Source organism: Salvelinus fontinalis, chromosome 24, assembly GCF_029448725.1.
Source record: "Salvelinus fontinalis isolate EN_2023a chromosome 24, ASM2944872v1, whole genome shotgun sequence".
NCBI classification, from domain to species: domain Eukaryota; kingdom Metazoa; phylum Chordata; class Actinopteri; order Salmoniformes; family Salmonidae; genus Salvelinus; species Salvelinus fontinalis.
The window spans coordinates 18,563,419-18,590,210 of record NC_074688.1 but is presented as its reverse complement, the minus strand read 5'-3'; the positions used below and the strand labels follow the sequence as shown (position 1 = coordinate 18,590,210).

The 26,792-nt window shown below is 43.7% G+C and overlaps 1 protein-coding gene across 1 annotated transcript in view; it reads left to right on the top strand.

Annotated features, from left to right (window-relative positions):
• The first annotated feature begins 3,831 nt into the window (after positions 1–3,831).
• The window catches only part of LOC129822089 (alpha-2-macroglobulin-like), a 42,353-nt gene continuing 19,392 nt past the window's right edge, over positions 3,832–26,792 (top strand). Inside the window, exons 1-18 of the mRNA XM_055880013.1 lie at positions 3,832–4,009; positions 4,547–4,727; positions 5,056–5,212; positions 5,721–5,773; positions 6,654–6,674; positions 7,012–7,177; positions 7,297–7,381; positions 8,160–8,310; positions 8,431–8,551; positions 8,899–9,008; positions 9,161–9,331; positions 9,652–9,885; positions 10,111–10,177; positions 15,135–15,280; positions 15,459–15,608; positions 15,983–16,132; positions 16,713–16,794; positions 17,002–17,140. Of these exons, the coding sequence (XP_055735988.1) occupies positions 3,924–4,009; positions 4,547–4,727; positions 5,056–5,212; positions 5,721–5,773; positions 6,654–6,674; positions 7,012–7,177; positions 7,297–7,381; positions 8,160–8,310; positions 8,431–8,551; positions 8,899–9,008; positions 9,161–9,331; positions 9,652–9,885; positions 10,111–10,177; positions 15,135–15,280; positions 15,459–15,608; positions 15,983–16,132; positions 16,713–16,794; positions 17,002–17,140 (2,270 nt within the window). The 5' untranslated portion in view covers positions 3,832–3,923. The remainder of the gene's footprint in view (positions 4,010–4,546; positions 4,728–5,055; positions 5,213–5,720; positions 5,774–6,653; positions 6,675–7,011; positions 7,178–7,296; positions 7,382–8,159; positions 8,311–8,430; positions 8,552–8,898; positions 9,009–9,160; positions 9,332–9,651; positions 9,886–10,110; positions 10,178–15,134; positions 15,281–15,458; positions 15,609–15,982; positions 16,133–16,712; positions 16,795–17,001; positions 17,141–26,792) is intronic.

Sequence of the window (26,792 nt, the reverse complement as noted above, 5' to 3'; positions counted from 1 at the left end):
AATTAACTTTTAACAAGGCACACTATCACACCCTGATCTGTTTCACCTGTCTTTGTGCTTGTCTCAACCCCCCACCAGGTGTCTCCCATCTCCCCTCATTATCCCCTGTGTATTTATACCTGTGTTCTCTGTTTGTCTGTTGCCAGTTTGTTTTGTTCGTCAAGCCTACCAGCGGTTTTCCCCTTGTGAATGTCTTTTCTATAGTTCCTGTTTTCACGGTTTTGACCATTCTGCATGATCCTGCCTGCCATACTGAACCTTGCCCCACCACACTAGATTATTGACCTCTGCTTGCCATGACCCTGAGACTGCCTGCCGTTCTGTACTTTTTGGACTCAGATCTGGATTACTGACCTCTGCCTGCCCTTGACCTGTCATTTTGCCTGCCCCCTGTTCTAGTAATAAACTTTTGTTACTTCGACACTGCCTGCGTCTGGGTCTTCCCTAAAATGTGATACACAACTGTTAATCGAAATGCATTCCAGGTGACTACTTCATGAAGCTGGTTGAGAGAATGGAAAGAATATGCAATGCTGTCACGAGGCAAAGGGTGGCTATTTGAGGAATCTCAAATAGAAAATATATTTTAATTTGTTTAACACTGTTTTGGCTACTGCATGATTCCATATGTGTTATTTCATAGTTTTGATGTCTTCACTATTATTGTACAATGTAGAAAATAGTAAAAAATAAAGAAAATCCCTTGAATGAGTAGGTGTTCTAAAACTTTTGACCGGTAGTGTATAGCCACAGACTTGTTGACAAGAATGCATTTCTGCACTTTGCTAAAAGCTGCCCAGAATCAAGTAAGTAATTGTCCAATTATCACCGCCAATGTAGAACTAGCAGTGTGCAAGGACATAGAATATACATAAATGCTTTGCGGATTTAAACTTGGTTAGGGTACAGTCAGGCTTGGCTCCAGGACGACATGCAGTGGTGTAGTGGTGCCTGAAGAAGTGGGTATACTCTAATATGGCCCTCCCGGCAAAGGAAGGGGCCCTATGGGAAAAATGGTTTTCCTATAGTTTTTTTTTAGGTTTCAGGTTATCACTCTCAAATCATACTTTATATATAGAAAAACGACAACAATTGTATGTTCGCAGTCCACAACAATGCTTAAGCCACATCAGAAAACAATTTTTTAGGTCTGGAAAAAAACATTTGAACACATTTTTAGAGGATGTTGTCACGATCCTCGTATTGTGGAAGAGAGGAGGACCAAGGCGCAGCGTGATAACAATACATCTTCTATTTATTAACGAAGACGAACACGAAACGAACACTGACAAACTATACAAAAACAACAAACGACTGTGAAGCTATAAAACAAAAGTGCAGACACAAGCAACTAACGTAAAGACATAGACAATCACCCACCAACTACCTAATGACTATGGCTGCCTAAATATGGCTCCCAATCAGAGACAACAATAGAAAGTTGAGAACCAATCTAGCAAACCATAGACATACAAACACCTAGACTGAACACTGCCCCATAAACATACAAAAACCCTAGACAATACAAAACACATAATTCCCCCATGTCACACCCTGACCTAACTAAAATAATAAAGAAAACAAAGATAACTAAGGCCAGGGTGTGACAGATGTAGTTTCATTCAATTGCCACCCAGCAAGAGACCTGGTTAGCAGTATTTCTGTACTGTACAATGTCCTATGTGTGACTGCAGAGTTTACAAAACAACTGCCCTCCTGATTGACACAAATCATCATGATATCATTCTGCCAGGTAGGCTTACTTTGCAGTCAGCATTTCATTGGGAAGCTTAGAAATGTTTCTTCAAACAGCACCACTAGCTTATCAAACATTCTTACAGGCTTCATAGTTTAAACTTCCAGGTGCAGAATATTTTCTGGGGGGGAGTTTCAGAAAAGCAAACTAAATCAAACTAAGTGCATATTCTATAGTCATAGCTGATGTGAAATGTCCTACATGGCAGTAGCTAATTTGTATCTGCTGCGAATAAGAGAAAATGCCCATTCCGGGAGCAACACACGCCACAGCAAGAGAGCAGGGAGTGGGCGAAGTAGTAGACTGTGTCGTTTTCATAGCATTGACATCACTTTTACGGTGGCCTATCACACAATGACTGTGTAATGCAAATTAACGATAACAGAATGAGTTTCCTTCTTGTTTTAGTAGGCTACAGACGGTAATGATCCTACATAAAAAATGTAGGCCTATCTGAAATGCAACCATATACACAACAACTGTCATTTTGCACACAAAAAAGTGTAACGGATGTGAAATGGCTAGCTAGTTAGCGGTGGTGCGCGCTAATAGCGTTTCAATCGGTTACGTCACTCGCTTTGAGACCTTGAAGTAGTGGTTCCCCTTGCTCTGCAAGGGACGCGGCTTTTGTGGAGCGATGGGTAACGATGCTTCGTGGGTGACTGTTGTTGATGTGTGCAGAGGGTACCTGGTTCGCGAGGGGACGTACTAAAGTTAAACTGTTACAAAAGCATGATGAAGAGAAGCCCTACGAGCCAAACGACTAATAGGCTTACATGAGGGAAAACCAATCAATTAGTACATCTGGCACGACGGCCTGGGCAATAAAGGTTTAGCTTACCATTTAGAAGAGTTGCAGCCTCCTCCATGCTCACGAGAAGATTCTGATTCCATTCTCCTTCCTGGCGAAATGTACTTGTCAGGACCCTTTCAAATGCCAGCTGGACAAGTTGGGCTTTCGTTGATGTAACAGTGTTCACTGAATGCGTTCTTCAGAGTGGAGAAGGAATCTTTGCACATAGCTATAGATGTCCCAAATGTTAATCCAATTCCACAATCTGCATTTCTGATAAAGGCCCGTCGTATCTTTGAAGAGCACTGAGTGGGGTCCATTTGTTGTTGCTGGCTGTGGTTTTGATTTCACTTTGCAAGAATCAATAAACTCTGCTTCCACTGGTTCAGTTTTGGTTAAATCCAACAGGTCGTCAGGTGCATTGTAATTGATATATAATTTGTTATGTTTATAGGGAAACAAAACTGGGGGGGCACATATAATTTTTGGGGAGTCCATGCCCAGCTTTACCACCCTGTAGATCCACCTCTGTGTTGTTCACCGAGGTACAAAAAAGTCAAAGGTACACTTCACAAGTACACATATCAACTCACATAGTACAATATCAAGTGTATCTTCCAGCAAGACAATAACCCTAAGCACAAATCAAAATCCCCCCCAAAAGGGTTAATTGACTACAAAACCTACATTTTGCAATGGCCATCTCAGTCTCCAGACTTGAACCCCATTGAAAACCTGTGGTTTGAATTGAAGAGAAAAGTCCATAAGAAGGATCTCAAGGATCCGGATAGATTCTGTATGGAGGAATGGTCGAAGATCCCTCCCAATGTGTTCTCCAATCTCATAAAACATTAGAGAAAAATAATCAATGTCGTTATCACCACAAGGGGAGGGTGCTAGAGATTTTTTGTATTAATTGTTAAACAAAATATCTAATTCTGAACAATTGTATTTGCATAAAATAACCTAATTGTTCATTTTTTTCGAGCATACCATACAGCTCAATATTTCTATTATTTATTTTATAGTATTTTCTGCTCATCAATAATTTTGGACCCAACTGTATATTATGAACAAACAAAAAAAACAGGCATTGCGCGCAATCTATTGAGATGTAATCAGGTTATAGCGCATGCCAATGTCATGCACAATGTACTGGATGCATATTAATGGTGCATCAAGAGAATCAGCCAATCACACCACTGAAAATCATTGTTATTGACACAAATTAGTCAAACATTCACAACGCTTTTACTTCAATCATGCTATACCAGTTCCTCTGCTTGTCCTCTAAACAGTGCAGTAGGATAGTCTTGCCAGTAGGAATACTGGGACATAGGCTGACTTGCTGTTTTTTATTTCTCTCCTTGAGTCATGGTTCCTTCTGGGCTTCAGGTTTGGAGATGGATACTGTTCGCCTGCTTTCCCTGGCTTTGTGTCTGTCAAGACACTCCAAGACCGTAAGTAAATCTACACAGTCAGTTAGAATTGAGTAACCAGATGTGGCGTCTCATCCTGGTGTAACATTCTCTCTGTCAGAGAGCAAATTTAGAACTGCTTTTCATCTAACCTTTCTGCAGATATTTTTTTCTGTGTATTTCACCTACACCTACACCTTAATATTCTTTATCTTTTTAAAAAAGTAACTGTTATTTTTGTTACATTTTTTAATTAATATATTCACTGAAAGCCTGCACTATGCATGGTATAATAACGTTATTGCACTTTTCATGTAGTCTGTAGCCTACTTTTGTCCAGCTAATAGCCGAACCACATATCAAGCAACATTATGGACAAAACGTTAAAATCCTGTAGCTGCAGGATTATTTTGCTATGACAATACTGGTCAAGTTAAGATCCTAGTTTCTTGTTTAGAGGTGTCCTCTCATTTTGTATTGATTTTCCTATCTGTTTGTTGGTTTGTGCATGTGTGTGCGTGTGCGTGTGCGTGTGCGTGTGTGTGTGTGTGTGTGTGTGTGTGTGTGTGTTCTCTGTAGGATTTACATGGTAGCCACTCCTGCAGTGATCCAGGCAGGCTCAGAGGCCAAGCTTTGTGCCAGCCTTCTGCAGCCCAACGAGACCCTGGTAATGACCATATCTCTGATCGCCAATGGACAGAACAAAATACTTCTCCAGGAGAGTTCTGATCAAGAGTTTCACCGCTGCTTCCAGTTTCAGGTCAGCCCAGCACTGGTCGACATCCAGAACCATTCAATAAGAGTGTACTGTAGTTCTCAGATTTGTGACGCATGTCTTAATTTTCTATGTAATACCAGGTTATTACATAGGAAATATCAATGTGGTGGCTTACTATAACCTTTCTGGCATTCAGGCTGAAATTTTACATAAAAATATGACATCAGCTACTAAAGAAACATCACTTTTAAAACACACTGATGAAAGAAAACGTGATTGAATCTGCACAACCATGACATTGTTAGCAGCACTTTCTTACCAACTGAGCCGCACAGGATCATATGTTATTTGTACATTGTCTCCCTTTCAGGCCCCTCATGTGGAGAATGACCAAGTGCAACATTTTAAGGTGAAGGTTCAAGGTGAAACGTTTCTGTCGACAGAGGAGAGAAAGGTCATGATTAAACCCTACAAACCGATGACATTTGTCCAAACAGATAAACCAATCTACAACCCGGGACACACAGGTAATTTTACACAGAGCCAGTACTCAATTAGTCTTCTTGCTAAGAAACAGGACAATTAGGTGGTATCATGTTTCTATGATGGGTTGCTCTGTCATCACATGTTGCTCCTAAGAGACACCTGCAACAGCACATCATAAAGATAAAATCCACCATGTTCACTGAGGATATGTACACTGGAGTTTGAACCAACATACCACATGTTGTAAGGTGTTCCTCTCCTGGACATTATCATTGGGTATCGATAGTGTAAATAGTTTCAGTAAACTTGCAGTGCAGTTTTCCTTTATCTGCAATTGATTGAATTGTGGCCTTAGTACCAACAGTGTAAAATATTATCCAGAGTAACTGTCAAACGTTTGTCTTCCAAAATTCTGGTAACTTTCCCTAAAATCCCTGCTTTTCCAGAAATCCCAGTTGAACAATTCCTGGTATCTGGAAATCCTTCAAAATTATGCTTCTAAAGCTCTCATTGAGTGCTTGTCTTTGTCTTTTCTTTGTCTTTTTACAGTGCAGTTTAGAGTCATCACCTTGGATACCAGTTTTATCCCTGTCAATCAGCTGGTGAGTGTTGAAAATGTGAAACATTGAATATTGAAAACAATGACCAATCTCCACTATTTCAAACAAAAAGACAGATACAGAAGAAGGATCACAACGTCACTTTACTGTCTGATAGACATAGCAATCAGGTATTATGTATGTATGATATCGTCCTACCAACTCAACTCTGCGATCCTGGTTAGAGTGAGAATGGAAGGTTGGGGGGGTTGAGACATACCAAAGACTCTAAAAATTGGACCCGATACCGCTCTGCTTAGCACTCAATATTAAGGAGATGGGTTGGGGGTAAGGTCCAGCAATAGATTAGTATCCTTTCCAGACTGCTTCACGCTACAGAAACAGAACAAAGGCGCCTGCCCTATGGACAAGGACGAGGCTTATTATGTACAATATACTGTATTTATACTATATTTTAATTCAGCAATCAACTAGTCAGAACTCCATAAGCATTAGGACTTTGGAAATGGGAAATGTTTTGAACAACTATTGGGCAAAATCCCAAATCCAAATCTTTAACCAATGTTATCTGTTTGATAAGGCTACACAAACAGTTGAGACACATAGCACTCAGGGCAAACATATTGTACATGTCTGCAGAGGTTCTCTAAGTTAACCTGCGTGGGTGGATTTCAAGGTCCTCAAACATTCGCCACAAGTCATGGTGTTTTCCACTCATATAGGTCAGATTGGAATGTATAGGAGTTTCTTCCTGAGATTGAATTAATCTATTGCAAAAGCGACATGTTATGTTTAATTTAAGAAACAAAGCCAAGCATCTGCCTAGTTCCTATAGTTGACAGTTTTGCTCCTCTTTTAATTTTTGGGGAATTTGAGAGTTATTCATAAAACATTAAGCAGTCTTTTGTCTTTCCTTTCACAGTACAACATTGTGGAACTGCAGGTAAGACCCTTAATAGTCTATCAATGTATGATGACTCACTGTAAATACTAGTACATTATAAGACAATGACTCCACCAGCTAGGTCCTGTAGGTCATCATTCATGTCCACATGGCAGTTACCAGAAGACTCCCTATCAGCTTTATGTGATCACATCTGGGCCACCTTCAGCAAGCAAACCTCAGAACTTTGCAGATAGAAATGTCATGAATAGAGCTGATGTGACTCTTTACTCTTCATGTCAGACAGGCATGTTTGGCCTACATAACATAATTTGTATCTGAACGTTCCACAATGTTGCACCCTGCTACATGTGTCCCTTGTTCTATGAACCAACAGGATGTTCATCAGAACAGGATTGGACAGTGGGTCAATACTACATCCAGTGGCAACATTCTGCAGCTTTCTTACCCCCTGAACTCTGAAGCACCCGTAGGATCCTATGCTATTGTAGTGTGGATTGGTGAAAACAAAATATACCATCACTTCAAGGTAGAAAAGTATGGTAAGTAGAGCTTCTTTATTTGACCTTTCATGCTAGGTAATATTATGGATCTGGAAGTTGAATCAATGCATCACATTTCTGGAACATTCATGAGTTGCCTGCTGTTCTCTTATCTCTAGTTTTGCCAAAGTTTGAGATCAAAATGAACCTCGCCGATGAGATCAGCGTTGTTCAAGAGGAGTATAAAGTAGAAGTGTGTGCAACGTGAGTCAACACTATCTCTGTTCTGTAATGCACTGTAGTTACAAGACTATTTTTAACTCCACTATTTGTCACTGTCTAATTAATCGCATTTCGCTAATGCAGACCTTGATTCAAATTCAAATATTTGAATACTCAACCCAGGTCTGTTTGGTCCTGGGGGTATTTGAAATCGTGTATTTAGAAACAAGTATTTGAAAATAATCTAGGAATTAGAAGTTTTTGATTGGGCCATATTATTTGAAAAATACTCAAATACGCAGAAAATATGTATTTAAGATACAAATCCTTAAATATGCATGTATTTGAACCCAGGTCTGTGCTAATGACAAATACTAATTGAAGACCTACAATGCTACTGCTCAATGTCATAAAATGTTCTTATGAGTACCCTGAGAATTAAAACGTTTGGAACAGTGGCATTTACATGAACAGCCGGGCTTATATTCATAAAGCCTCTCAGAGTGGGATTGCTGACCTACAATCAGGTCTCTCCTGTCCATGTGACCTTGTTCATTCTGATACAGAACTTTACACTGATCCTAGATCAGCACTCATACACTGAGAGACTTTATGAATACAGGTACAGATGCATTGGCAATGTTGAAAACACTTGACTTAAAGAAAGCCTGCAGGTATAATGCATAGTAACTTGTTGTAAGGATGCATGTATGAGCCTTTGTAATGTCTCATAAAAGGTTTAGAATATACTACGTCTCTCTAAGTAGGAAATGTATGATGTTTTATGTTTTGTATGTGTTTTATTATGAAATCAAATCAGATACACGTATGGGCAGCCTGTACCTGGTAAAGCAGAGGTAGAGTTATGCCGACCCTTGGGGCACAATGTATTGATACCAATAAGAATTGATGAGAAAAATCCAGAAGGAGTTCCTGATTATACACCCCCCTGCCATAAAGAGTCAATAGAGGTATGTATGCTTTCCTGAAGAAACTATAACTTGTTTTACTATCATATTACATTTGAATGTGATCTGGTTCATTTATTTAAATCATTTCTTAATGTGTGTGGTTTTGCTTGCTTTTCCCAGATGGACCAAACTGGCTGTGCTTCTCATGTCTTCAACATGTTCATTTTCACAAAGGATGCTGGCCAGAAAATGCTCATAGACAGGCTGAGTTTTAATGCCAAAGTAGAGGAGGAGGGGACAGGCAAGTCATTTATCATAAGAATTTGGAGACGGTAGAAGTGATGACAACATTTGCCTGAAGTCAAATGAAAAAGTTTTTTTTTTCTTGAGAGTGAATTACATAATGTCAAGATTGCATGTTTAATTAGATTATGAAGATTGGCATGACCTGCGTATTTGACCTTTGGTGCTACATCCTCATATTATGCTGTTTTTATTCATGTCTTCTGTTTGTAATCATGTTTTTAATACGTTGAGTAAGCTGCGCTGGAATTCAGCTTCTGCATTGTGAACTGCCAATGTGCATCATGGTAGCATGTGTAGTTGTGAAAATAAACCCTCCTATTTTCTTTTGTTTTCCTTTGACAGGTATTACACAGTCAAAGGAAAAACACATTGAGCTCTCCTATGTGATTGGAAAACTCACATTTGTTGACACACCCAAAATCTATGAGCATGGATCAATTATCGAGGGCAAGGTGCGTCCAAATCCAGTGATATTGTTTCTTAGACTTAGTTGAATTGTAGATGCCATTTGTCTTTGACATTCCTGTTTACTTAACTACCAATGGTAGGTAACAGTGACACATGTAGCATCACTACTTACAACTTTCCCCCCCTTTTTCCTCAGATAAACGTTGTTCACTTCAACAACACACCTATCTCAGACATGTTAGTCTACCTTTTGGAGGAGAAAGACTGGTCCTCACATCATCTCCAGAACCTGACCACGGACAGTCATGGTATTGCCAGTTTCTCCCTCAACACAACCAGTATGCCCAAAGAGACTATTAACCTCATAGTAAGTATGAGGTTTTGAAAGTCCGTCTAGGTTTTGAAAGACTCTGAAGACTCTTTATGCTCAACCCCAAATCACTCACTTGACCCTACCCTCTAGGGTCTATCATGCTCTTGTGGAGATCTTAGAAAATTCCATTGGTATAATAAGCAATATGGTGAAACTTCCACCTAGCCTATCAGAAGGCACGGTGGAAATGTTAGTTACCATATTTCCAACTGTCAAATCCTCTCAGATCTCCACAAGTATATTGTATAGGGTCTAAGGGTCGATTTGGGATTGGGCTTTAAGTTATACTCTCTCTTCCCTCTGTTGCTTTCCAGGTAAGCAACACACCACAAACGGAGAGCAGTAGATACAGGGCCCCCTATTTCAAAAGAGGGCAACACAAACTCTCACTGATCCAGCCCACTGCCCCTCACAGTAAAACATCCAGCTCTCTGGCTATTCAGAAGATTGAAAACCCACTGGCATGTTGGGAGGAAGTGTCAATCACCATCCAGTACGCCATCGTAGGGGAGACTGTCCCAAAGGGCTCCGTGGATTTCATCTACCTGGTGAGTAGAACCAGGAACAAGTTGTGACAACCTGCAAACCCAGGGTGAGTCCAAAATGACACCCTATTCTCTAGTGTGCTACTTTTGACCAGGGTCAATTCAGACAGTCCCAACATCTCATCTTCAAAGGAAGGATGTCTCTATACAACACCAGCACTTCTCATCATATTCTTGCTGACTTGATGGAATAACTGGGACAAGTGTTTTACCCTTTCCCTCCTCCAGGCCTTATCCAGAGGGGTGATAGTTCAGCATGGACATATGAAGGTTACCGTGCAGCACGGGAGTCCTGGTGAGGGAGTTTCATTAATTAATTATGAACATACTTGAAGGTGTTTGATGACAATGACAATGTACGATTACATGCACACAATAATGCGACTCAGAATAAGATAATACTTAGATTAAAACGCTTTGCAAGAAGAACAAGTTCCCTAATAATACTGTTTACATGGATGTCTGAAATCAGGTTACCGATGGCAGTCTGATGAATGCAGAAATCGTCAATCAAAACAAATGTTCTACCTCAGTGAACATGCTATTTCTGGGAAGTATTGTTGATTTTGAGGTCAGACATATAAAATGTGCATGTGAAAACTACTTCTAAGACACATTTATTTCTTTATTTTATTTTTATTTCACCTTTATTTAACCAGGTAGGCAAGTTGAGAACAAGTTCTCATTTACAATTGCGACCTGGCCAAGATAAAGCAAAGCAGTTCGACACATACAACACAGAGTTACACATGGAGTAAAACAAACATACAGTCAATAATACAGTAGAAAAATAAGTCTATATACAATGTGAGCAAATGAGGTGAGATAAGGGAGGTAAAGGCAAAAAAAAGGCCATGGTGGCGAAGGAAATACAATATAGCAAGTAAAACACTGGAATGGTAGATTTGGTCGATTAGAAAGGCCTGCTCGCTGAATTGTTTCAGGGAGCGTTTCACAGTGATCAGTCAGAGGTCGTTTGACCACTGAGCCATTACGGATGCAGGCAATGAGGCAGTGATCACTGAGATCTTGGTTGAAAACAGCAGAGGTGTATTTAGAGGGCAAGTTGGTTAGGATGATATCTATGAGGGTGCCCGTGTTTACGGCTTTGGGGTGGTACCTGGTAGGTTCATTGATCATTTGTGTGAGATTGAGGGTATCAAGCTTAGATTGTAGGATGGCTGGGGTGTTAAGCATGTTCCAGTTTAGGTCGCCTAGCTGCACGAGCTCTGAAGATAGATGGGGAAAATCAGTTCACATATGGTGTCCAGAGCACAACTGGGGGGCAGAGGGTGGTCTATAGCAGGCGGCAACGGTGAGAAACTTGCTTTAAGAGAGGTGGATTTTTAAAAGTAGAAGTTCAAATTGTTTGGGTACAGACCTGGATAGTAGGACAGAACTCTGCAGGTTATCTCTGCAGTAGATTGCAACACCGCCCCCTTTGGCCGTTCTATCTTGTCTGAAAATGTTGTAGTTAGGGATGAAGATTTCAGAGTTTTTGGTGGTCTTCCTAAGCCAGGACTCAGACATGGCTAGGAGATCCGGGTTGGCAGAGTGTGCTAAAGCAGTGAATAAAACAAACTTAGGGAGGAGGCTTCTAATGTTAACATGCATGAAACCAAGGCTATTACGGTTACAAAAGTCATCAAAAGAGAGCGCCTGGGGAATAGGAGTGGAGCTAGGCACTGCAGGGCCTGGATTCACCTCTACATCACCAGAGGAACAGAGGAGGAGTAGGATAAGTCTACGGCTAAAAGCTATGAGAATTGGTCGTCTAGAACGTCCGGAACAGAGAGTAAAAGGAGGTTTCTGGGGGCGATAAAATAGCTTCAAGGTATAATGTACAGACAAAGGTATGGTAGGATGTGAATACAGTGGAGGTAAACCTAGGTATTGAGTGATGATGAGAGAGATATTGTCTCTAGAAACATCATTGAAACCAGGTGATGTCATCGCATGTGTGGGTGGTGGAACTGAAAGGTTGGATAAGGGATAATGAGCAGGGCTAGAGGCTCTACAGTGAAATAAGCCAATAAACACTAACCAGAACAGCAATGGATAAGGCATATTGACATTAAGGAGAGGCATGCTTAATCGAGTGATCATAAGGGTCCAGTTAGTAGTGAGGTTGGTTGGGGTAACGGCGATTCAGACAGCTAGCCGGGCCATCGGTAGCAATCTAGCGTTGGATGGAGGACTGTTTTTAGCCACCTCGTGCGTTTCCGTCGGTAGATTAGTGGGGTTCCGTGTGGTAGAGGGGATCAATCCAATTGGCAAAATAGATATAGTTATAGTGACCCAAGAAAAATCACATACAGTGCATTCGGAAAAGTATTCAGACCCGTTTACTTTTTCCATATTTTGTTACGCTCCAACCTAAAATGGATTTAAAAAATTATCCTCAGCAATCTACACACAATTACCAATTATGACAAAGCGAAAACAAGTTTTTAGAAATTTTTGCAAATGTATTAAAAATAAAAAACAGAAATAGACCATCGAAATTGAGCTCACGTTCATCCTGTTTCCATTGATCATCCTTGAGATGTTTCTACAACTTGATTGGAGTCCACCTGTGGTAATTTCAATTGATTGGACATGATTTGGAAAGGCACACACCTGTCTATATAAGGTCCCACCGTTGACAGTGCATGTCAGAGCAAAAACCAAGCCTCCATCATTCTTAAATGGAAGAAGTTTGGAACCACCAAGACTCTTCCTAGAGCTGGCCATCCGGCCAAACTGAGCAATCGGGGGAGAAGGACCTTGGTCAGGGAGGTGACCAAGAACCCGATGGTCACTCTGACAGAGCTCCAAAGTTCCTCTGTGGAAATGGGAGAACCTTCCAGAAGGACAACCATCTCTGCAGAAATCCACCAATCAGGCCTTTATGGTTGGGTGGCACACAGCCAAGACAACACAGGAGTGGCTTCGGGACAAGTCTCTGAATGTCCTTAAGTAGCCCAGCTAGAGCCCAGACTTGAACCCGTTCGAACATCTCTGGAGGGACCTAAAAATACTTGTGCAGCGACGCTCCCCATCTAATCTGATAGAGCTTGAGAGGACCTGCAGAGAACGGGAGAAACTCCCCAAATACAGGTGTGCCAAGCTTGCATCGTCATACCCAAGAAGACACAAGGCTGTAATCGCTGCCAAAGGTGCTTCAACAAAGTACTGAGTGAAGGGTCTGAATACTTATGTTAATGTCATATTTCAATATTTAATTTTTATACATTTGCAAAAAAAAATCTAAAAGCCTGTTTTTGACATTATTGGGTATTGTGTATAGATTGATGAGGGGGGGGGGGGGGGCGTTTTAGAATAATGCTGTAACATAACAAAATGTGGAAAAAGTCAAGGGGTCTTTCTGAACTCCCTTCCCTTGAGCTAAAGAGGGCAGATCGCTGACATGGTGAAAGCACATCCGCAGATCAAATGCACTGCTCGAACACCGATTAAGGTGTTTACATGTCCTAATAATGTGAAAGATTGCTCAGAAAACCAGGGGCCTCATTTACAACCTTTGCGTAAATGTTTCACTAAATATCCACGTGCGCCATTTAAGAAAAGACTGCACACACATAAATATTGAGATACAGAAACTAGGCGCACACCCGTTATGAGTCAGACCTGTCGTTAAACTGTGCGTGGGTGAGCGAGCATTATAACTCCGCCTGGAAAACGCTCAGCATTCAACTTTTATGGTGACAGTAACGCCATTATTGGCTGTATACTTTCAAAGTATTGGAATTAGGCTAAAACAGTATCTAAATTAAATAGCAATGGCGAACTTGATTAAATGTCTTTGGAGTTGTTGGCAGAATTGCTTCTTTGCAGTGACATTTGCTGTAGGCTATCTGACTGTTTCTGAAAGACAAAATAGCAAATTGTAGTGGAACTGTGAACAGATGGTTTGAATGCAATAATGTTTTGCATTCATTTTTTCCCCGAACTTAAATATGATGCACTGCCCACGAATTCTGAAACATTGTCTACAATGAAAACTACGGTAGGCCCACTTACAGTGGTAGCCTACACATTTCAATGCAAAAGATCAACTGCTGTTCACGTCTTAAGGGCTCCCTGCCTGATGCATAGAGTAAAAACGTGAAATTACAATATAATAGCCTATCTAATAGGCTCAATAAATGAGAGATGTGCATGGTAATTTGTTGTATGGCTACTTCGGGATTATAAACTCATCATGCCAGGAAAAGTATTCTACAATGGTTATGATATATGTATTATGTTAATAAATGGAATATTGTCCACAAGAGAAATTCGACATTACTGTATTCAGACACCTACAAAAGTCAAGGAAAAGGGTGAACCGTCTGTTCTATCATTAAACTGCGCTTCGAAACGGGTCGCCTCCCGAGTGGCGTTGCGGTCTAAGGCAGGCGTCACTACAGACCCTGGTTTGTTCCCAGGCTGTGTCACAACCGGCGGTGATCGGGAGTCCCATAGGGCAGCGCACAATTGGCCCAGTGTCGTCCCGGTTAGGGGAGGGTTTGGCAGGGGGGGTAGGCCGTCATTGTAAATAATATTTTTTTCTTAAAACTGACTTGCCTAGTTAAATAAAGGTTAAATTAAAAAAATACTTGAAATAGCTTATATATTTATTCTGAAGTGGGTCCAATTAAATGAGAGATGGGATGAACGGTAGCCTATCCTAACTTGTTGTATGCCTATGGGCTATTTCGCGAGTAGCCTATGAAACCATCTGGTCAGAAAAGGTGAGGATTTATTCTGCAATGATCATGGAAATGAAATGAAAAAGGCACCCATTTCCTACAAAGATAAAATAAATGTTTGGTCTTCTCACTAAGGGCAAGTGATAGCATCTTGTTATATGTAGCTACCTGTTTTTTGTTATGAATATGAGTGTAATTTATTCCTGCACAAGGCTATAAACTACTTTTGCCTTCTTGCAATGCAATACTTTAACCACTAGAAACTGCATTCACATGGTCTGGAGTTTGCAGGAGGATAATAAGCACATTCTCACTTCAAGATCAGTTTTTATAAATACCAACTTTTGTGTGAAAACTGGCACATGCATGTTTTGGGGCATATCATGTGCAAACCTAACGTTCATATGTCCTTGTGTTTTAATAGGCGTATGCTTTCATCGATTTTGACCATACGCGATTAAAATAAACAGAGTAAAGTGACTACTGCATAATCAGTTTACTATCAAATTATTACTGTGCACGTAAACGTACTCAGTGTGACATGCTCTTGCGTTACAGCAACTGAGGGTGAAGTTACTTTGAAGTTGGCAGTGGTTCCAGAGACGGCGCCTGTGGTACAGGTTCTTGTGTACAGTATGCTACCCAGTGAGACTGTCATCGCCCACAGCATGAACTTTCCCACTGAGAAATGCTTCAGGCACAAGGTGTGTGTATATGTGGGCATGCTTCTTCGTGTGTTATACCCTCTGACTTCTGCACGTCACAAACATACTATGTTCATTTTATGGAAGGTATAAATAGTGTCAAGTATTTCCATGCACATAGATATCATTCCTTGTATAAAGGTGTATAATGTACACTTATGTATGTCATGTGCACCAGGTGTCGGTGGAGTTCTCACCCTCACAAGCAGTTCCAGGGGAGGAGAACACCCTACAGCTCTCGGCCCAGCCCGGCTCCCTCTGTGGCCTCAGTGCTGTGGACCAGAGTGTTCACATCATGGAGCCAGGGAAGAGGCTGGATGCTGACAAGGTAACAGAGCTCGGTGTAGTGAATATCAACGGTCATACAGTACCACCATATAAACAGCTGTTGTGGTGCTGGCAATACAACCAGCTTCAGGGGACTAAGAAGTGACAACGGCAGACTTGGAATGGGTCTGGTCACTGTTGGCCATTTGGTGTACTTTCATCAACTGGAAAGCACCTCCCTATTGGTTCACATTCTGTTCAAATTCATGTTCATATTCTGGGTTCTGTTCATTAGGGCACGGAAAGCATTAAAAACATTTAGCAATGGAAAACAAAACTGAGCGTTTCTTATTTGACAAGTCCAAGTAGTCCCTGCCTTCTGTTTGGTGCCCAATGAACACGGTCATTTCCCGTCTCCTTACTATCCCATTCCAGATATTTGATTTGTTACCAGTCAAGGAGACAACACACATTCCCTACCAGCTTGATGATCCAGTAGCATGTTTACATGTAAGACCAAGGAGATATATAATGCCATACCCAGGACAAACTGAGGAGGGAAATGAACCTCATGAAGTTTTTAAGGTAACTTCAGCCTTGTTTTCTCTTAACTTGAAGCCTCTTTTCCTCTCTCGTAAGAATTAGTTACCATACTGTTACCATGCATACATCTTCTTAAATATTATATTTCTAAAATAGCCAGTTGGAAGTAAAAAACACACATTTAGAATAGAAAAATTAAACTAAGACATTCATTAATATTGAGCTCTTGTCACGATCGTCATAATGTGGAAGAGAGGAGGACCAAGGAGCAGCATGATACGAATACATACTTCTATTTAATAAACGAAGAGGAACACTAAATAGACAAATACAAAACGAACGTGACGCTATAAATGACAAGCGCAGACACAGGCAACTTACATATAGACAATAACCCACAACCCACAATAAAAAAAGCTACCTAAATATGGTTCCCAATCAGAGACAACGCAAAACACCTGTCTCTGATTGAGAACCATATCAGGCCAAACACATAGAAATAGACAAACCAGACATACAACATAGAATGCCCACTCAGATCACACCCTGAACAAACAAAACATAAAACATACAAAGCAAACTAAGGTCAGGGCGTGACAGCTCTCTTGTTTGTGATTTCTAGAAACTGGGACTAAAGCTGGCAACTAATCTGGTTCTAAGAGTACCTTCCTGTCTAAGTTATAAGGGGAACCAGTACCAACGTGGTGAGATGCCCTTCTTACCATCTCTTACACTTGTCATTGCCAGAAGTCTTTGGTGAATCTTGGGAAATGTTATTCTAACATAGCCTGGTTAAACCAGTCTGAACGCTGCATTCATCACCAGTGACCACAGCTTTCAGTCTGGTTTGACCAGGCTGATTCTAACATGAGAATAATTACTATGTTTTGTTTTATTGGGACCCTATATAGGCTTCCTCCACCATCGAGTCATGGACAGAATTCAAGTGGCTCAATCTGTAGCATTCGGTGCCCCTGCACGTCTGCCACCCATACAGACGGTCCGTACCTTCTTCCCTGAGACGTGGATATGGGATCTTGTGGAAGTTGGGTAAGAGCACTGCACAGTGAGGCTGTTGCCTTATAAACGTCACTAAAATAATGCGCGCACATCGATGAGGCAGAAGGTGATGTTATGATTCTGAACGGTCAGATAGTTAGAAACAATAACAAGAGGCTGCCATGTGGGGAATCGTAGGTTTCTCGTTTCAGCTCGTTGTATCTTGTTATTGATACCATGTCTTGTTTTGAGGTGTTTTGACTCATGTCATGTCTATGCTAATATGGCAAAACATTTGCTATCTAGCTACCAACAACTGTAACGATGTATTTGAGAGACGACAAGTGCTCATTGTGCAAATGTATTTATGTTTTCAATAGACATTTGAAGGCAAATTATAGTTTAGATGTTGTCAACAATCTTAGCCAACCCCGTCTGTTTTGTTCCATATTTCCACACTTGTCGGTTTTGTTGCTAAACAACCAACTGGTCTATATCAAAACATACAGTAGTGGTGTAGATTAGGAACCGGTACCTCATTAAACTGCATGGCGATATGTTAAATGCTTCACTGTTGACTGAGGAAGAGAAACGTAACTACTGTGCCGTTAAAGACTGTTTTGAAATGCATTTAGGAGGGAGACACAAAATATTTAAGAGAGCTTAGTTTAATGTGCACAAACAGGAGCAGAGTAAAACCACTGACAGTTTTATCACAGCTGTTCACAAGCTAGCGGGAACATTGTCAGTTTGGCACATTCGGGGAAGAGCTGATCCGAGATCGGATTGTAGTGGGAATAAGAAATATCTATCTTTCTGAAAAGTTACAGTTGGATTCCCAGCTTACCTGGTTCAAAGCTGTAAACCAGGTTAGGCAGAGTAAGAGAGTAAAAAGACAGCAGACGATGCTGTGCCACAGCAGCTCCTTGCAGACTGAAGACAGTAAGGAAATACATGCGTTTTCATACTGTGCTAAAACAAAAAAGGGAACACAGAACAGAGACGAACGTGGAGAAAACAATCACAGACAGCGCTAGTAGCCAATTCAAGTGTTTGTCGCAAATGTGGGAAATCCCCTTTCCACAGCTGGAAAGATTGCCCAGCAAAGGATGCGGAATGCAGGAAATGTCACAGGAGAGGACACTTTTCAGCTGTCTGTCGATTAAAGCAAATGCATGAGGTCTCAGAGGAGGAATAGCAGCTACAGCAGGCCAGCATCTGTCTATGAGAAGTAAAGGAAAACAATGCTGGCTGGCACTCAGACATTAAACTCAATAGGGAGGTTGTATCATTTAAACTAGACACAGGGGCAGCAGTGACAGCAATCCCCACTAGGTTGTATACCTATAGTAGAGATGGCTCTTTGATCTCTACAAACGAACAACTTTACCGGCCCAGTAATAAGATATTACCAGTGGTAGGGCAGTTGGTGATTAGACTGGAGAATAAAGACGAGTGCCATCCAGCCTGTCTTCGTCAATGACTCTCTGGCCAGACCGTTGCTGGGGCTGCCAGCAATTGAAGCATTGCAACTCATTCAGAGAGTGAGCGAACTGGCGGACCCAGGGGAGGTTTTCAAAAAGACATTCCCAAAAGTGTTTTTTGGCCTAGGAAGGCTAGAAGGTGACTACAAAATCCACTGAAAGAGGATGCGGTCCCCTATGCCCTTACCACCCCCCGCCGTGTGCCTAACCTTTATTGGCAAAAGGAAGAGTTGGGGAGGATGGAAGAAATTGGGGCTGTGTCTAAAATAGAGAGTCCCATTGACTGGTGTGCAGGGATGGTGGTGGTCCCAAAAGCCAACAGGGACATAAGGATCTGTGTGGACATGACTAACTTGAATGAGGCACTCTGCAGCGAGAGACACATCTTACCATCAGAGGAGCAGTCGCTGGCTCAGTTGGATGGCTCACAAGTCTTCACAAAGCTGGATGCCCGATTTGGCTTCTGGCAGATACCCCTGTCACCAGAGTTGTAGGGCGCTCACAACGTTTAGAACACTGTTTGGCCGGTACTGTTTTAACATTTTGCCATTTGGAATTGCTTCCGGTCCTGAGCATTTCCAAATACGTCCCAAATGTCCCATTTGTTGGATGGGCTGAGTGGCGTCAACGTGTACGTGTGCAGATGGAAGAGAGCAGAACATGATGAAAAGCTCACAGCAGTTCTGACCAGACTCCAGGAGAAAAATGAAAACTGCACCTTTGCACAGTCAGAGGTCTTGTTCTTGGGACATAAAATCAGCGCAGCTGGAATAGAGCCGGACACGGAGAAGATCAGCCTCATCACAGATATGCCCATCCCCCAGACTGTGGCTGAAGTCAGGACCTTCTTAGGCATGGCCACATATGTGGGTAAGTTCCTCCCACAGTTTGAAGATACAACCAAACCCCTTAGAAACTTACTAGCCAAAGAGAATGACTGCAACAGGTGGCATATGACAAGATCAATGGAGACCTGGCCTCACAGAGAGTGCTGGCCCTGTACTGTCCCCATGCTAAGACAAAGGTATCAGCAGATGCATCATCCTTTGGGCTAGGGCCGGTCCTCACACAGATGCAGGACAACATGGAGTGGCGTCCAATAGCATATATCTCACAAAGCTTATGCGACATGGAGCAAGGGTATGCACAAGCGGAGAAGAAGGCGTTGGCTATCACATGGGCATGTGAAAGGCTCAGCCAATACCTTATTGGCCTGCAGTTTACAGCAGAGACTGACCACAAACCTGTGTGAGCGGACCAAGTAATTGAGCGTCACTCAAAAGCAGGAAGGTGGAACAAACGAGTCAGGAGTAGGTTTTCTTGATTGAACATAGTTCTATATTGAGGGCATTTGGACAACACAAACACTCCAACGTAATCAACGAAAATCTCCCAAAGGAAAAAGGAGGCATATCTTCTTCTCCAGATCAAAACAGGAACACAATATGATTGTCTTTAAACTACAACAAAAAGTCACGGCATTGTCACCGTCTTAATGGTTCTTCATAGATAGCTCCTCTGTCTCGGTGGCCATCTTACAGAGATAGTCCCCTTCTGCTGGTTCCATACTCTCTCTTATAGGGGAAGGAGAATATCTCATTAGTAGTGTCAGCTGTGCCTAATTGCCTCTGGTTACCTTGTCTCCCATGCCTTGTTGGGCTACCATCCGTGACCTCAGCTTGCCCTCTGGTGGTCCTTCCATATACCTTCCCCCTCATGACCGAACCGGAGGGTCGGGTGCCAGACGCACCGTCTTGGTCGCGTCGAGACAGCGCGTCTGCATTCCCGTTCCTCGATCCGGCCCTGTGGATGACATGGAAAGAGAACGGTTGTAAAGACAAAAACCATCTGGCTATTCTGTTGTTATTGTTTCTCTTACCAGCCATCCACGTGAGGGGCGCATGGTCCGTAACTAAAGCAAACCTCCGACCCAGTAGGTAGTACCAGAGATAATCGAGGGCCCACTTAATGGCTAAGGCCTCTTTCTCTACGGTAGCATACCTCTGTTCCCGATCGCTGAGCTTCCTACTTATGAAGAGAATCGGCTTCTCTGCTTCGCCTTTACCCTGAGCTAGTACGGTCCCGAGCCCCGTTCTCTAGGCGTCGACCTGCACAATGAACTCTTGTGAGAAGTCTGGAGCCTGTAGGACGGGATCAGAACATAGGCCATCTTTTAGCGATTGAAAGGCCTCTTCCGTCTCGTCTTTCCACTCTACCTGGTTTGGCAAGTTTTTCTTGATGAGGTTTGTGAGGGGATTGGCAATGGTTGCATATCCCGGGATAAAACAGCGATAATATCCCGTTATCCCTAAGAAGGCCCGAACGTCCCGCTTGGTCCGGGGTCGAGGCCAGTCCCGAATTGCCCTGGTCTTCTCTGCCTGTGGGCGTATTTTCCCATTCCCCACGGTGTACCCCAGGTATTCCGCTTCGGACAGACCCAGGCAGCATTTATTTGGATTGGCCGTCAACCCTGTGGCTTCCAAACTCACGAGCACTGCTCGTAATCGCAGGAGGTGACTATCCCAGTCCTCGCTGTGGATAACCACATTGTCTATGTACGCCGCTGCATACTCTTGATGGGGCCGTAGAATGGCATCCATGAGGCGTTGGAAAGTTGCAGCGGCACCATGCAGTCCGAAGGGCATCCTCACATACTGGAAAAGCCCCTCTGGTGTGGCGAAGGCAGTCTTTGGGCGATCCTCCGGAGCCACCGGCACTTGCCAATATCTCTTCGTCAAATCCAGGGTGGTGATGAACTTGGCCTTTCCTAAGCGCTCCAAGAGTTCATCCATGCGGGGCATGGGATACGCATCGAATGTAGAGATGGCATTCACGGCCCTAAAATCGTTGCAGAGTCTCATACTACCATCGGATTTGGGGACAAGGACTATGGGACTGGACCACTCACTCGTCGATGGCTCGATCACACTCATCCTCAACATCTCCCTTACCTCGTTCTTAGTGATGACTCAGCGAGCCTCAGGAATCCTGTAAGGGCGGATATGCACCTTCTTGCCGCGTTCAGTGTGGATATGGTGGAACAGGACATCTGTTTGTCCTGGGAATGGAGAGAATATTCGACCGAAGTTCATAATCAGCTTGTCTAGCTGTCTTGACTGCTCCGGCAGGAGAGTTTGACCACGGCGCACCGGTGGTAGAGCCTCCTCTTTTCCTTTTCCCTCCAGGGCCATCAAAGCCACCTCCTCCTCTCTTCCATGGTACGGCTTCAACAGGTTTATGTGATAGAGTTGGACCTTCTTCCTTCTATCAGGTTGCTTGATGAGGTAATTGACCGATGAGACCCTTTTCATTACCTCGTAGGGTCCCCTCCACTGTGCCAGCAAGCGATGTTTGGCCGTGGGCACGAGCACCATCACTTTCTCTCCCACGGTGAACTCACGGGGGGTCGCGGACTTATCATAGGCCCGGCCTTGGGTCCTTTGTGCCTTCTCCATATGCTCCTTGACTATGGGCCACACTGCTGACAGGCGGTCTCTCATCAGGGTAATATGTTCTATTGTGGATCGAAAGGGGCATGGTTGGGTCTCCCAGGTCACCTTGGCTAAGTCGAGGATCCCTCGACAGGGTCTGCCATAGAGCAATTCAAATGGAGAGAATCCAGTGAATGCTTGGGGTACTTCTCGCAGGGCAAACATTAAGTGTGGGAGAAGCATGTCCCAGTTTTTCCCGTCTCGGGACACCACTCTTCTCAACATGCTTTTAATCGTTTTGTTCAAGCGTTCACACAACCCGTCTGTTTGAGGGTGGAATATGCTTGTACGTATCTGTTGAACCTGATACAACCGCGACATGAATGGGGTCCCCTGATCAGTTAAGATCGTCTTGGGGAGGCCCACCCGAGAGAACATCATGAATAATTCCTTGGCAATTCCCTTTGACGACATGTTACGCAGGGGTATGGCCTCCGGGAACTAGGTAGCGTAATCTATGACCACTAGGATGTACTCGTGTCCTCTGGCGGATTTTGGGAGGGGTCCTACGAGGTCCATAGCTATGCGTTCAAAGGGAGTCTCTATGATGGGGAGAGGAATCAAAGGGTTACGTAGGTGTGGCCGTGGAGCTGTACGTTGACATTGATCACACGTCCTACAATACCTGGCCACATCCCGGGTGACCCGGGGCCAATAGAATCTCTGCATGATTCTGTCAATAGTCTTGTCTCGTGCCAGGTGTCCTCCTAGGACGTGGGAATGGGCTAACTGTAGAACTGTATCCCTGTATGGTCTAGGCACCATTAGTAATTCCTGATTTCCCCCCCTTCGTCGTACGACCCAGTATAAGAGACCCCGCCTGATTGCATAGTAAGGAAGAGGGGGCTCACCTGATCCATCGACGTTCCTCCCGTCGATCACCTTCGCCTTCCTCATGGTCTCCCTTAGGTCTGGGTCTCTATGCTGCGAGGTGCCGAACTGTCCCTTTAATTCCTGGGGCAGATCAACCTCGGTAGAGGGATGTGGAGGATGTTCCCCATCCCCCTCAGGGGTGACCGATGAGAACCCCTTCCAGGTTCCCTCCTCGGATGGCGCTTCAAATATATCCCTTAGCGCCTGGTTTCTCCTTCCTTCCTGTGTAGTGTATAACCCTTCACAGGTGTCTTCATCGGTGGTTTCCTGGAATATCTGTCGTAAACGTTGGGTTGCTATTTCTTCCTCTGCTGCAGAGGACGAGGACGTAGCTACGTCTCCTTGTAGGACTACTACCTCGGGCTTGGATTTTCTCTTCTTTCCTGTCCCCCTTCTTTCCATGCATAACGTCATCTGCCGAAGCTCCTTATATAGGGGACAGTCTCTCCCGATCAATAATGGTACCTTCAGCTGGGGCACTTTCCCTGCCCTGACTGTACACCTTCCTTTTGGAGTGAGAATCGGCAGATTCACAGTGGGGTAATAGTGGGTGTCTCCATGGATACAGGATACGGCTACTTTGTCTGGTAGCACTGTTGCGGAGATCACCAGCCGCTCCTCTACTAACGTAACCATACTTCCCGAGTCGAGAATGGCTACCACATCTTGTCCTTCGACTCGAACTGGAATCTCTGGGGCTGGGGCTAACCAACAGTGTTGATCCTGCCCTCTCAAACCGCGATGTGTGGGGGTGGGCAGTGATGACTCTGTGACCATGGGCTCGTCCTTGCTAGGACATTGTGGGGCATAATGGTCGGGAGACTGACATTTATAACACCGACCCTGCTGTGTGGGGGATGACTTCTCCCACCTCCGGAGGGGATTTGGACGTTTCGGTGGCGGACGCGTCGGGGTGAGTTGTGGTACGGGATTGGAAGAATCCTTCCGATCCTCCTTGTCACTTTTTAACAACTCCCCTGTAGACCGATATGTTTCCACCGCCTGGGCTATGTCGTCGGCTGACAACGGCTGACAACGGGTTGGCCCTATCTCTGGCAGTCAGCTGGTACCGGGATAGGATCTGGTTTTTAGTCGCCCATAGTCCGCAGCTTCGCGGGCATCCAGGTCAAAATAGGCTTCCTGAGCCACCCCGGTCAAAAGAGGAGCTAATGCGCTTGCCCATTCTGTGGGCGGCCACTCTTCCAAGGTGGCCGTCCTTTCGAAGGTCATGAGGAAGGCCTCAATATCATCCTCCTTGGAGAGACGAGGTAAGATGGAGTGAGCAGCCGCTCTTGGCTTAACTCTAGGTTCTTCTCGCCGGCTCAGCTGTTGTTGCAGGAGTTCTATGGTTGTATGCTGTGCCGCGATCAATTGTTGTAGTAGGGTGTTATCCATCGTTCTTGAATGGTTCCTCCGGGTCTACTGGAAGAATCTTGATTTACTCACTTATCCTTGTGTCACTCGTCCACCTAATGCCCACATTCTCCACCAATGTAAGCGGACCAAGTAATTGGGCGTCACTCAAAAGCAGGAAGGTGGAACAAACGAGTCAGGAGTAGGTTTTCTTGATTGAACATAGTTCTATATTGAGGGCATTTGGACAACACAAACACTCCAACGTAATCAACGAAAATCTCCCAAAGGAAAAAGAAAGCATATCTTCTTCTCCAGATCAAAACAGGAACACAATATGATTGTCTTTAAACTACAACAAAAAGTCACGGCATTGTCACCGTCTTAATGGTTCTTCATAGATAGCTCCTCTGTCTCAGTGGCCATCTTACAGAGATAGTCCCCTTCTGCTGGTTCCATACTCTCTCTTATAGGGGAAGGAGAATATCTCATTAGTAGTGTCAGCTGTGCCTAATTGCCTCTGGTTACCTTGTCTCCCATGCCTTGTTGGGCTACCATCCGTGAGCTCAGCCTGCCCTCTGGTGGTCCTTCCACACCTGTTAGGGATAAAAGCACTGGACGACTTGCCTCCCAGAGTTCTGCGCTTCCGCCTCAAATTCCTGAGGTTCACCTACAAGAAAGTGTATGTGCCAGGGAAGGCACTGATCACAGCAGACACACTCTCCAGGGTCCCAATTAACCATCTATTAACAGAGGAGGAGCAGTGTCTAGAGGGTGAGGTACAGGTATCCATTAATGCAGTAAGAGACAGTCTACCTGCATCTCAGACCAAACTGAGGCAGATTGCAGAGGAGCAACAGCGATAGTACAGCAGTGCAAAAAGGGATGGCCCAGGCAGGGGGAACAAATGTCAACCTTGTCATCCTGATCCAATGATGGCAACGGAGCTGCCATAATGGCCATGGCAAAATGTAGGGGCAGATATGTTCTATTGAAAAAATGACACTTATCTGCTAGTGGTAGATTACTATTCAAGATACATTGAAATAGCAAAGACACCCATCACCACATCAGCTAGTGTTATCAATGGATTAAAGTCAATTTTTTCCAGGCAAGGGGTCGCTGAGGTCCTGGTTACAGATATCGCTGAGGTCCTGGTTACAGATAACGCTGAGGTCCTGGTTACAGATAACGCTGAGGTCCTGGTTACAGATAACGCTCCCCAGTTCTCTGCAAGCTCCTTTTCTGCTTTTGCCGCAGAATATGACTTCACACATGTGACCAGTAGCCCCTACCATGCACAGAGTAATGGTGAGGCAGAGAGAGCTGTGAAAACAGTCAAAGGACTGCTGAAAAAGAACAAGGATCCATACAGGGCTCTGTTCGCTTACAGAGTTATACCACTGCATCATGGGCTGTCGCCTGACGAGCTCCTGGTGGGCAGGAGGCTGCTTTACCCATTTGCCTGTCTCGCCAGCACAGCTTAAACCCCAAACAGCTGAAACAAACACAAACTGGAGACTTTAATTGGAGACACCGTGCTACGGAGACGCCAGAGCTGACAGAAGGTCAACCTGTGTGGATTACAAACTCAAAGACACCAGCAAAAGTGCTGAGGAAAGCGGATGTCCCCCCCCCCCCCACTATGTGGTGGACACAGACTCAGAGGAGGTTCGGAGAGAAAAAACACACCCCAGAGCTCTTCCAGATATATCAGCCACACAGGCTGATGAGGCCACAGACAACACACAAAAATAGGGGGAAGGAGAGAGAATGCTCATAGATCCACAAGCTCGCCCAAAAAGGGATGTGAAGCCACCAGAGTGGCAGAAACACAATCACTTAAAAAAAATATTTTTAAGCATCTTTAACATCTTTAACACCCAACAAACACGTTGTACTTAAAACATTTAAATAAACTTTTAACATAGGCTAGGCCCTGTTGTTATCTCATATCCCAGCAATAATGCCTGGGCGGGGTTGGGCGGATAACTTGAAATATGAGATCTGTTACCGATTACAGTTACATGAGAAATCAGTAACGTAATCAGTGGCGATTTTAGCATGTAAATCTTGATGGGGCAAACAAAACAAAAAACTTGGGGGCTGCATGCCAGTAAAGTCACAACACAACACAAAACATTAATTAATTAAACATACATTAATCCCTATAACTGTGACAAACGGTGCCCAAAAACAGTTAGGGTCTACATAAAGCTGTCCCAACAGCAGAGTCCCAAAAGCAGTCCCAACACCTTACCACTGCTACACCTGGCTATCAGCAGAGCCTTGTCTGGCAGAAAAACAGTTCATTCAGCCTCATTTACTGCCTTCAAAAAACATAGCTGATATGGCTGACTTGCTTAAACAAATGTGGTTTCTACTGACAATTGACATGTACAAACTATGGCATAAAGGGACAACAAGCGGATAAGATGCAATCCATTATTTTGATTAAGACATTAATGAGCGAACTAGGACGGACGTAGTCAATATAACTAT